The sequence below is a fragment of the Oryzias latipes genome, chromosome 3 (assembly GCF_053564925.1).
Source record: "Oryzias latipes strain Hd-rR chromosome 3, Olatipes_Hd-rR_3.1".
Classification (NCBI taxonomy): domain Eukaryota; kingdom Metazoa; phylum Chordata; class Actinopteri; order Beloniformes; family Adrianichthyidae; genus Oryzias; species Oryzias latipes.
The window spans coordinates 10,895,360-10,908,229 of record NC_136239.1 but is presented as its reverse complement, the minus strand read 5'-3'; the positions used below and the strand labels follow the sequence as shown (position 1 = coordinate 10,908,229).

General features: G+C 38.6%; 1 protein-coding gene and 1 long non-coding RNA gene across 3 annotated transcripts in view; one reads left to right on the top strand and one right to left on the bottom strand.

Moving 5' to 3' along the window:
- Positions 1-12,870, bottom strand: part of LOC111946739 (uncharacterized) — a 132,635-nt gene that overhangs the window by 87,932 nt on the left and 31,833 nt on the right. The window lies entirely within an intron of this gene.
- Positions 89-6,113, top strand: LOC101159083 (alpha-1,3-galactosyltransferase 2). 2 transcript variants are annotated; one of them, XM_023952357.2, is made up of 6 exons: positions 89-575; positions 1,262-1,325; positions 1,620-1,688; positions 1,788-1,889; positions 2,996-3,133; positions 4,055-6,113. In XM_023952357.2, exons 2-6 carry the CDS (start codon positions 1,321-1,323, stop codon positions 4,734-4,736), a joined length of 996 nt encoding a protein of 331 aa, XP_023808125.1. In that variant the 5' UTR covers positions 89-575; positions 1,262-1,320; the 3' UTR covers positions 4,737-6,113. The 2 variants fall into 2 exon arrangements, with proteins under 2 accessions (XP_023808125.1, XP_020567512.1); XM_020711853.2 differs by lacking the exon at positions 89-575 and having other exon boundaries at positions 967-1,688.

The window sequence follows — 12,870 nt, the reverse complement described above, 5'->3', positions numbered from 1 at the left end:
ACGGGGTTACGAACTAAAATTTAATACAGTCCTTTCTAGAAAATCCAGTTTCTTCACATACTGGAATTTACAGAGTCTTGTGGTATTGTAGCAAGTAGTCCTGTTGGCAAAATGCAACTTAAGAGAATTGAAAATCACCTTAAGGTAGTAATCTTTGATGGTACTCAATGAAATGCTCTGTCTTTGACTTGTGTGTCGTTAGACACTTAAAAATAAAAATGTGTATATTAATTTGAATGCATTGCTTTTTAAATTTGTGCATTCTTTATGCGTGCATTAATTCTTTTATTATTTCAGATCTGCTCAAAACATATAGGGAAATACCCAACTATATATGTGATACTTAAAACTACTCGATAGTAGAGAATCTACAGCAGTGCTTCTGGATTGTCAGTAATCAAATGAATTTTGAGTCTTCTGAAACCAGAAGAGCCTGTCATTGCTTCCTGTTTTGAATGTCGGTCTATATGTACACTGTACAGTTAGACAATGGCAGTCACGGAGAACAGACCTTGATTCTATGTAATACTGCAGTTACAGAAACCTGTTTTTTTGTTGGACTGATTTATAATCAGGTAAGCAACCATTTATATTCTTGCTAACAATATTTCAGGGATAAAAACAGTTAATTGATTATAAAAAGGAGAACACATTTTTGTTGATTTCTATCATCTTTGCAATTAGATCTAAATATGTTTTTGTATATACATATACATTAAACATAGAGAAACTGCATTTTAAACATGATCACATTGTCTGTTTCAGTGTATTTATTGAGAGAGATAAAAAAAGAACGTGTACTAAAGTTTTTCTTTCTCATCTTTTCTAAGGGGACATGTGAAATGTAATAAGTTGTACCTTAAAAGTAGAATAGTAATTTAAATGTCTATATATATGGTTATATATATATATATATATATATATATATATATATATATATATATATATATATATATATATATATATATATATATATATATATACACACACACACACACACTTTTTCTGACAGATTGTGTTGTTCTGCTTTAATAGTATAAGTATAATCTTCACTATTGAAGTAATGCAGAGTATGTTTAATTGGTTTAATTCTTTATTTGATATCCCCAAGCCTTTTTTTTTTGTGTGTGTGTTTTTATCATAACAGACTCGCTGATTCAGGAAGTTTTTGTCTGTTTGATCACTGCACATGTGGCCGTGCAAAGCCTGTTCCTGGAACCTCTTTCATTTCCTTGTTAAAATGTATTTGATGTGCTTTTAGGTTCTAGAAAAAGTTTACGTTCGTCTTCGAAAAACTTTGGCACAGAATAAAGAGAAGTCATGAGGTATCGTTTTTCAATTAATTCAAACAAAAAAAGCTTTGCTTCTACATTGTTTAAAAAAAACAGAAAACAGATTATATAAATAATACAAATATTGAAATAACTTTAAACTGCATCTAAAAACCAAGAATAATTCAGGGATTTGTATATTATCAACCTAATTTAAAAATAAATTATCATTTTTGATCTAAGTAATTAAAGACTTGTAAAAACTTGTATCACATAACTGTAGGTATAAAAGCTAAAGTTTAAAATGATTTATGTAACAGTTGAGTTTTTCTTTTTCCACGATGCTAGGCAAAGGATTTCTGCAGTGTTTTTCAGCTGTTTACTCCTTGTCCTTAGTTTTATTGCTTTACGTGCAAGGTATGAAAATTTGGTGTTTCCAACATTTCTAAGCACAATTTAAGCTATAGCAAAAAGTTTAACCATTAACATGTTTTTTTTTCCTTTTTTTTTATCAAGTTTTCAATATTTTCCTAAGGTTTCCTTTTTGAAAAACCTACCAGTTTTAAGTCAAGCAACACTGAGACCCACGGTTTCTCTGGATGACACACTCAATTATGAGTAAGTCCTTTGTTTTTGCCCCTTAACATTTTCTTGTTTGTTTCTTTAATCATATTTACTTCTTGTTATTTATTCCAACTGCCACCTGGAAATATATGTATATAAAAGTAAAGTTTTTAAAATAAGGAAAATTAAAAAATTGGGGAGAGTTGTAAAAACATTGTTTGTTTTGTTTGATTAAATTAAGTGAATGCAATCAATTAATTATAAAAGATTATTATGTTTTGAAGTAAACTTGTTAAATCACATTAGAAATAAAAGGCATTTCCACCTCTTCAAACCTTGTCTTTTCTTTAAGTTATTGTGTTCTAGTATATTGTGTACATTTTTCTGGAATTTTCTTTTTCTATTTTCTTTTCTTTAACTGACTTTTTGTCTTCTGTAAGTGTAATGTGGGTTCTGCCAGTATGCATGCTTCAGCTGCGTTCATTGTGCAACTGAGCTTTAATGTGGTTTAGTGTGTACAACAACATTTATTTGTTTAAACCTTCTCAAGTTACACCGGTCTCCTATTGCAAGAAAGGTTCATCCTCATTTTGTTCCACACACATCAAACATTAATTTGCTCCCCTTTATTGCAACGTGTGCATTTAAACATGTAGATATGCTCTGAGACTTCAGTGTTGTGAAAATAAAGGCTGCATTTATTCAAACTTTTAACATCAAAACACCAAAAACATATTACATATTTTGGAGGAGCTGGACTTCTTTTCTCTTTTTCACGATGCTAAACATTATAGATTTAGAAATGAAAGAACAAAAGTATGATTTATGCTAGTCTTATTTTTTTTCCCCTATTTAAGTTTCTTTTCTTTAAATAATATGTGTAAACATCTTTTTTCCCCTGTATATTGTGCTGGAAAATAAATAGATTACAGTTCCAAGCTGGTTTCACTTTTTAAATATGTCCAAGAAGAAGAAATCATTAGTGGTTGGAACCTTGTTTACTTTTATAATTCCCTTTTTTTTGCCAACTTTTTCTTTAACTGTCACTCGTGAAAAAACACACACACTGCAATCCAAATGACCTATTGAAAAAAAAAGAAAATGTTTTAAACATTTAATGTAAAATTTCTAAACGTCATTTACTTTTATTTTTATTTTAGGGCCAGGCAAGATGTTCAGACACGCACATCATGGAATGCTCCTATAATATGGGAACTCATGTTTGACCCCAATTTTTATGACAAGGAACACCTGGAGGCAAAAACAACTGTGGCTCTAACTGTGTTTGCAGTCGGAAGGTTCGTTTATTCTAAGTCTTTGATAAATAAACACTCTTAGTATTATCCCTGAATCAAATCAAATTTACTCGACTAAAGTCTTATGAATGAATAAAATCTTAAAAGGCACAGCAAATTTCCCAGTGTCAAGTCTTTGTATTCAAACTGTAATAACTGTAATAACTGGTGTATGGCCCAACCCCCATTTTCCAAGTGTTGGTGTTCATGCTAGGAGTTAAAATGCGCAGAGTAAAAATAATTCTGTGGGGGTTATTCAACACTTTTTAGGGTTAAAGTTGCACAGATGGTGTCAGTTGTTAAAACCCAAAATAGTTATGTTAACTCTGAAACCTTAACACTATGTTCAATGTTACTTTACTACTTTGGCTAAGGACTGTATTTTTTTTAGTGTTTTTTTTAGTGTGAGTCCTGCTGAAATGCTTGATGCCAAAGTCTTGGCAAGCAACTCTAATAACAACAGAGTTATAGGTTTAACCCTACCTCCCACTAAAACACATAGTGAGCTTATAGCTTATACTCATACAGTATTATTAGCTCAGTTTTAAGTGAATATGGTAAACTTTTTACTCACATATCAAGCTATGCTGCCCATCTAACAAAATGCACAGTACTAGGGGTAATCAACAAGGGCAGCAAAAAAGCTCCACAATAATTATTACAATATTTATTTGTTTGTTATTACACCAGACACATTTCTTTCTGTTATTAGTCTTTATATCAAGATATCTAAAGAGCTGTTCAATAAATATATATCTACAATTATACTCAATTATTTATTATAAAAAAATGGCTGTTCTCTTGTAACTTTTAAAATTTAGAAGATTCAAAATCTTTTAAGAAAAAAAAACAAGAATAGTAACATTAGTTTTTAATAAATTCAGAAGAAACATCATAACCATTATTTTCTCTATCTTTACTAAGGTACTTGGACGCCTACTTAAACACCTTTTTGACTTCGGCCGAAAAACACTTCATGGTTGGACTTCCTGTAACCTTCTATGTGTTTACTGATCAACCAGAAAAAGTACCAAACATCACTTTAGCTCCTCGGCGACACCTGAAAGTGATCAAGGTGGAGAGGTACAGCAGGTGGCAGGACATATCAATGATGAGGATGAAGACCATATCAGAAATAATTGAAAAAGAGCTCCGTCACAACTTCAATTATGTCTTTTGTTTGGATGTAGATCAGGAATTTAAGGGGCGCTTCGGCTCTGAGGCTCTCGGGGAGTCTGTGGCTGTGCTGCACGTCTACTATTACAAACTTCCAAAGACACAGTTCACCTATGATAGAAACCCCAAATCCAAAGCCTACATGACAGAAGGGGATTATTATTACCATGCGGCAGTCTTTGGAGGGTCATGCGATAAAGTTAAAGCGTTGGCAGATTATTGCTATTTGAACACAATGGAGGATAAACTGAACAATGTTGAAGCTTTGTGGCATGATGAGAGTCATTTAAACAAGTATTTCTGGCTTAACAAACCCAGCAGAATACTTTCTTCTGAGTACTGCTTTGACCCACTGATTCATTACAAGACTGAAGTCATAGTCCCTCGTTTAGTATGGGCACCAAAACAATATGCAAAACTTCGCACTTAGGGCAAATATTTAAGAAAGATAAAGGACAAAACCAAATACCTCATATACAGTGAGAGCTGATGTATGTTAAATCTCAGGGCAAGATGACAGAAATTTGCATGGTTACTTAAGACATGAGAAAGTAGGAGATAGGTCACTTATTTGAAAAACGTCTGAATATTCAGACATGGTCTGGGGTCTGCATCACCGAAGCTCTGGAGCCACATTTGGATCTTTTACCCCATCATTGTGGCTCTCTGGTTAAAGAAAAGTAAAAAGGGGTTTGTAGTCATAAAGGTAACATTTTTGGACTACAAGCCACATTAGTTCAACTCATTTACAAACAGTTAAAGCATACAGTAGTACGTCTCACGTCACCTGGCTCCTGACTACACAATACCCCAACAATCCACTAAGCGGTGTGGCTTTCAAGTTTACCAAAGTCATTCTAAAAACATTTTGACAGATTTTGGAGCGCCGTGTATCAAACAAAATCAATTGGTGATCACTAACCACAGCCAGGATTCCTACATAAGGTGCATCAAATTATTGATTTTCCTAAGTGTGCCAAATGGTACGAAAAATACGGAACCTACTGTACTTGTGCATACAAACACAGACATGTAAAGCATTTCATTCTATCACGCATACTATTTGTGCAAAGGTGAGCTGGCATCTGTGCTCCAGTAAGTGTGTATGTTCTACTGTGGTGGATGATGAAAGTTTATAAGGAGAGTGCCCGGTCACCCCACACCGAGCTTCTTTACCAAACTCCTTCACCAAGGTGACCCTGCTGAAGCAGCAGCCAGGACCCCCAGATGTAGAAGATAGAAAAATCTGCCCGTCGGGCAATCACATCAGACACCCAGGCCAGGTCCGCCACAGGGACCCCCAACACCAGAGAACAGGGAACAGGGGGGGCACAGGAGCATGGAGAGTACAAGCTCCTGCCCTGCCAGAAGAATATCTCCCACTGTGCCAGGCTGGGTCCCGCCCACGGAGAGACCCCTGCAGACAAGCACGCCACAACCACCTCGGAGTTCACGGGAGAATCCCCCGACGCTCCAGGCAACCACTCCCCACCCTGCAGAGAGTCCAAGAGAGAGCAAGGCAAGGGCCATAAACAAAATTCAAAGCAAATTAAAAATCATTTCGTGTGTAAAAAAAAGCAGTCAATAAACGGATGGCAGGGTTGAAGATGGTTCAGGCAAACATACTTTTCTTTACAGGTATTTAACATTGTGCAAGTCAATGAGTGCATTAGACACACACCCACATTCACACTGACACACCTTGGATTACCTGTCAACAACAACACAATTGTGGTAAAGAGACCTTTATCTTGGTTCTGGAGTTATCTTGAACAAAATGTTGCCAAATAAACTTTATATGATCAAACGTTTTTATGGTGCATGATTTGGACTGTATCTGCTTTAACCCTTGCGCTATCTTAGATGACCCCACCCTTACATTGACGTGTTATCCCTACCATGAAAAAGGTGGATAAGGTGGAAAGATTTCATGTAATCCATGGACACCAGTGAGGTTCTCAAATCATGAAGAAAAAAGGTTCAGCACACGGTCTAGTGGGTCTATATGACCCAACTCGCAATGTTAAAGTGCCTAGGCTAGCACAAGGGTTAGAAATAGAAATAGAAATATCTTTATTGTCATTGTACATGTACAACGAAATTACAGTGCAATTTTTACGGTGGAATAAAAAGTCAAAGTAAGAATAAAAAATAAACTGCGAAATAAGACAATACAAGAAAGATATGTTAAAAATATACAAAAAATATAAAAAGGAGGTTACACCTTCTCCAGTTATTGCACGCTTCCCTAATAAATTAACTTTATTTAGCAGCGTTTAAGGCCACGATGGCTCTTGGATAGAAGCTGTTTTTTAATGTGTTTGTTTTTGTTTTTATTGTCCTGTATCTTCTGCCTGAGGGCAGCAGTTCAAACAGAGAATGTCCGGGGTGTGATGGATCCAGCAGAATGTTTTGAGCCTTTTTTAGGCAGCGGGAACTGTACAGTTCTTCCAGGGATGGGAGAGGGCAGCCAATGATCTTCTGGGCTCTCGAGGTGACTCTCTGGAGAGCTGTCCTAGCCGCAGCTGTGCAACTGGCAAACCAGGCACAGACACAGTATGTTAAAATGCTCCCTATTGAGCAGCGGTAGAAGGACACTAGTAGTTTCTCACTCAGTTTGTTTTTCTTTAAAAGACTGAGAAAATACAATCTCTGCTGGGCCTTCTTCACCAGAGCAGTGGTGTTGGCGCTCCAGGTCAGGTCCTGCTCAATGGTGACGCCCAGGAGCTTGAAAGCAGCCACCCTCTCCACACAATCTCCACCAATAGACAGTGGCTGAATATCTGTTTTTTTCCTCCTGTAGTCCACCACCATTCCTTGGTCTTTGTTGTGTTGAGGATTAGATTGTTTTTTTCACACCAGACACAGAGCCGCTCCACCTCGTCCCGGTAAGCAGACTCATCATTCCCAGAGATAAGCCCCACTACTGTGGTGTCGTCTGCAAACTTAATGATGGTATTGCTGGGGTGGGTGGGGGTGCAGTCTTGTGTGTAGAGGGTGTACAGCAGGGGGCTCAGCACACAGCCCTGTGGGGAGCCGGTACTGAGGGTGATAGCTGTCGACGTGTGGGACCCTTCTCTAACCCTCTGGGGGCGGGCTGTCAAGAAGTCCAAAATCCAGAGGCATGTGGAGGTGGGGAGTCCGAGGGCCTCCAGTTTGGAAACAAGTCTGTGAGGAAGTATGTTGTTAAAGGCGGAACTGAAATCCACAAACAGCAGCCTCACGTAGCTCCCCGGTTGCTCCAGATGGGACAAAGCAGTGTGGAGAGTGGTGGTGATGGCACCTTCTGTGGACCTGTTCGCCCTGTAAGCAAACTGGTAGCTGTCAAGTGTTGATGGAAGGCATGAGGTAATGTGGTTACGTACCAGTTTCTCAAAGCATTTTGTAATGATCGGGGTCAGGGCGACGGGTCTATAGTCCTTGAGGCCTGTGATTGTGGATGTTTTGGGCAGAGGGACAATAGTTGAGGATTTGAGGCAGGATGGGACAGCACCCTGCAGTCCCTGTATGATATTATTAACAAAGAGATTAAAACATTGTAACGACCAGCTGGTACGTCACTTGTAGCGGGGAAAAACTGGGGACAAACAGTCAACCAGTGGAGCTGTCAATCAACTGGCTGCGCTGGAGAGCTGTCCATGTCCCATACACCACACGATTCTGAACAGTCTCAGAGAGGAGGAGGCAGAAAGAGAAGCTGAGAGCATAATCTCCTTTTCAGCATAGCAAGCCCATTTATTTTGAACACACACAACATTGAACACTCCACATGGGTAATCACCCTCTCCCCTTCCCACAATCATTGTCATGGTGCTCGGTCAGTCTCCTCCCCCTCCAGCTCTGCTCCACTCCTAACCACCACCAGCTGTCGCCACTCAGCTCATCCTCCTCTGCAGCTCAAAAGGACACTCAACCCTATCATTCAACACCAGTTCGTTGCCCCTTATGGTGACTAAACCTGGTCTCGTCATGTTATTATCTATTCTTGTCTTTGCTCTCGTTCTGGTTTTAACGCTGTTCTCCTGCTTCAGGAATCCCAATTCATGAGTGACGTCAGTTGGACTCCCTACCAACCCCTCGGAAACCTGGTTTCGGACCTCTTGGCCTACACTGACCACGCTAGCACCTCCAGTCATGCCACAAGCCACAGCCTTATCTGGACCATCGCTAACTCCAAGTCTCACGATCCTGGAAGAAATAAATCTATTCTTACCTGCCACTCACCTGTCTTGTTTCTGGGTTCCAGCACCTGGGTCCGCCACGCTAGGAAAATCATGACAATCATGGTGCAACAAAAAGAAACAAACATAACAGGAAGAATAAACTAAGGTGGAACAACAAAACTGCCATATGAAAAGAAACTAGGGCAAAAAGAAACACTCATGCTGAGCCCTATATTGACCAGGGGTCCGCATCCCACAATCCCCTGCTGCTAGCAGACCCAACATGCACGTGACCGCCACTACAATATGTTTACCCACACCTTTGGAGAGCTCTTCAAACTAAAAAGTCCTGTTCTTTGAACATCTTCCCTGTCTTCCATTATGAGGGCAAAAAAAACTTTTGATGGTATCTCCTCCCACACATGTTGGTAGCATCAGGTTTAACAACACCCTTTTGGAAAAGCATCCAGTGATGACTTTGATGCATGTGAAACAAAGGCAGCAGAAGTAAATTTGACACGCAACTTGCTTTCAATGTTAGCGAAAAATTGATTTAGATGATGCGCACAGAGCTGCGGCAATCCAAACCATGGTTAGTGATTCGTACGGATCACAGGTCAGCCATGATCCATTGAACCTACCAGTAGTTTCATTTGATGGCAGTTTACTCTCCGGAATAGAAAGATACAGCCAATTACTGACTGGTAAATTACTCATTTAACACAGTCACGTTAGTAACGGTTAAACCGGTTGCAGTAGCCTGGGGGACTAAAATGCCTGGTTTTCATGTTATAACAGGTCCTTTAGAGTTTCGTTGCCTATAATGACAGCAAGATACAATTATACAGCGTTGCATTAAGGCAGCGTTTTTTTATATTACGAAACTGTAATTCTGTTAAGTGAAACTTGTGTGAAAATGCAATTACCTGTTGTTTAAAGGGCGTTTATCATGGAAAATCAACTTTTTTGAGCTTTTGTGTACTGTATGGTTAATTCCTCATGAAAAACAACTTCAAAGCCGTATTTTGCTTCATTTATGCATCTCTGAGTATTCCTTTAAAACTCTGCTCTCTCAGCACCAGCCCCTCCCAATCCACAAAAACAACTGGGCTCTCACATTCTCAATAAATGAGAAACAGCCCCTTCCAAGAACAGTCTGTGGTGCCAGCACCGGCCCCCGGGCTAACACAAACAAACACTTTCTCAGCAGAGCTACCAAATCTGCAAAAACGCTTTCCTTTTCTAGAATGAGCTCCTGTTGTCCTTGCATTCCCTGGGCTCTGTGAATTCTTTTAAAAGTCAACTGAAAACTTTTTTATTTTTGCAAACAATTTTAACTGTAACTACTTTTATTGGGCTTGAGATGATTGTTTTACGCGGTTTATGCTTTTTATCTTTTATTTTTTTATACGTATATATACATATTTTAACCTGTGAAGCACCTTGTGACTTCTGTCTGTGAAAGGTGCTATACAAATAAAATTTACTTACATACTTACTTTTCTATGTTCAATAGGCACATCCGTCTTTGAAAAAGTTCAGATGTTGTTTGTTTTCGTGGGTAAAACGCGGATGATGTCATGATGTCGTTATATGAGAATTTCGAAATGAACGGGAATTCAGCATTCCCTTGTCTTCAGCATTCCTACAAGGAATGAAAGGCGGTACCTCAGAGATCAGGTTGGAAAAAGAACTCAGGATAATAACTAAAATTTAATTTAAAAACAAGGTGTTCTTTAATGTTCCAAAGGTAATATATTATCATAAACCGTATAGATATATGGATATAATTTACTGCGAAAGGCCTAAGAATAGCATGATATAGGCCTTTTAAAAGGCTTGGACAAACCGTAAGGAGACAAATCTGTTGGCAACTTTTACCTCAAGCTGATTTTCAAGAATGTTTTTTATGTTATTTATTGGTCCCTTTGTTTTCCTGTTTCTCTTTATTTTGTTGAATGCTGTAAAGCCAACCCTGGTCTAGTGGGTCCAGATGACCCAACTCCCAATGTTAAAGTGCCTAGGATAGGAACTTTTAGTTTTTCAAATCTATCAACTTTTCAAGATATTCCAGAATTTTCCAGGATTTTCGCTCCATTGAAATACATAGGGAAGTCTTTGTGCATGAGGTGGCCGGTTCAAGACCCCGCTCGGACATTTCATATTTTTTAACCAATCAACTATTAAAATGTTCAGCTCTTTCAGCTTATTCCAGCTATGACTTTTGGTGTTTCAAATCCTTGAACTTTTTAAAATATTCCAGGGATTTTCTAGGATTTTTCATGATTTTTGCTCCATTGGGCACAACTTTAAAACCTTTGTTTTTCTCAACAATTACAGCTTCAACATACTTTTAGCTAGAGACACCATTCAAACATTGAAATGCTTATAAGGCCTTGGACTTCATAAGTTTTGAAATCCTTATGGGATGGCGACACAACCTACAGTTTGGCTGGCATTTTGTGCCAAAATGTGAGGCAATTTTAAACTCCTTCAATTTTTCACCTATTTTAACCATTCAACTTATGTTCAGCTTATTCCAGCTATGGCTTTTGGTCCTTCAAATCCTTAAACTTTTAAAGATATTCCAGTATATTCCAGGATTTTTGGTTGAGCCATAACTGTAGGGGTCTGTGACAACCAAGCTTTCTGTGGAAAACAAAACAATAAATGTTTTTTGATGAAGGCAGTGTGATGTTTTTACTCATAATTAAAAAAAACAAAAACAGAAAAAAGAAAAAATTGAAACTTCCCTTAATAAAACATGACAATTTTAGATATGAATAGTGACGACCAACACTCGAGTTAGTTGACTTTGGCTTTAGTGCAATTTGAAGGTTTCGGTGGAGTCCCTGCTCATAGAAATTTTTTTTTCTTTCTAAACAGAATTTTACTGGGTATGTTATATTTTTGTATATTTTCTGTCAAAGAGATTATAAAACTTTCTTAAATATCGAATTACATAAATGCCAAAAATTGAAAGGGCGTAAAGACAACTAAGCGGGCGTATTTAGAAACTGAGTGAGTGAACCTTAAAACTGTGATGGCGCAATTCTAACCAAGCAACCCCGTATTTTACAACTGAACGGCTGAAATCCTAACTGAACAGGGATCCTGCTCGGTCAATTCCACCTTTGCGCCCTCACCTGGATTTACGCTCAGTGTTAAGGGGGCGTTTTTGTCACATGGGGCGGTATTCAGGGGTGTGTTTGTCACTTAGGGGCAGGAACCTTTCTGGTTGATCTGATTGGCTGAAATCTGCATGCCAAGCAGCGGGGCGGGACTTTAATTTTGGGTCTTTAATAGAAAAGGAACGGTGGCTGTAACGTGGATTAAAAGCATTAAAACGGTAACAAATGCAGTGATTTTCACATGAGAAAAACTTACAGCACAAAAAACCTGCTGCACTTTCTTACCTTAGTTTTGTGTCGTTGGTTAATGTTTTAATCCACGTTACATCCGCGTTTTTTTTCTATGATTGCCTCTAACAGGGGGGGGACAAACAAGTTTGTCACAAAGAGCCGACATCTTTAACTGTGATAGTCAAAGAGCCACACCACACACTGACCTGCCAGACAAACATACTATTAAAGCCATGTTATTTCTCATAACCCCCTCCTCTCCTTACAACAGCACTGGATTAAACGGTTTCAGTTTAGTGTTTTTTCTGTATTTAACGTAAACACACATACCGGTGAAACGTGCATGCTGGTGTGTGTTTAAAAAAGGCAGCGAGCGCAAAACTGAGTTGGTTGTGATTTATTTTTCATTTATCAATCAGCATTTAAAATCCATCAAAGTCCTCATCTTCTGCATCTGAAACAGCTGGACTACTCTATCAGACACGCCGGCTTCCCTTTCTTCATCATCAGCGTCCGTCTCTTTGCTATGCGGCTCCAAAGAACAGTGAAAGCAGACGCGTCAGGCCAAGTTTAAGTCCTGCAGTCCCAAAGTAACTTGCCGGCGCTGCGTCCCGGTAAGGGGGGGGGAGGATGGACAGCTTTTCACGGTCATCTGCTGGAAGTAGCAGCGCTGAGCCTCGAGTCGACCTTCCAACGCAGGCCTTTCCTTTTCCACGGAAACTCAGCTGCTGCTGCGTCTTCTTGTCTTGTCGGAGTTGGTTTTCCAGCGTTCTCACTTGTGAACCATGGATTCATTATTTTAAATTCTCTGGCAGCTGTTCGATAAGTTAGAAAGATCTTCACAGATTCAGACTTCCTGCTTCAATAACTCTTCTGATCAACGTTCAAATATTTCAGCAAGTATCTCAATACTTTTGTATTAACACAGAGAGTGAACCACAAATGCATTTCTGAAGAAAAAAGATCGTTTTTTTGCCGTTTAATCAGAATTGTTCGCTTTAAGCTGTAAATGAGGTTGCACTTTGTTGACGGTCCCTTG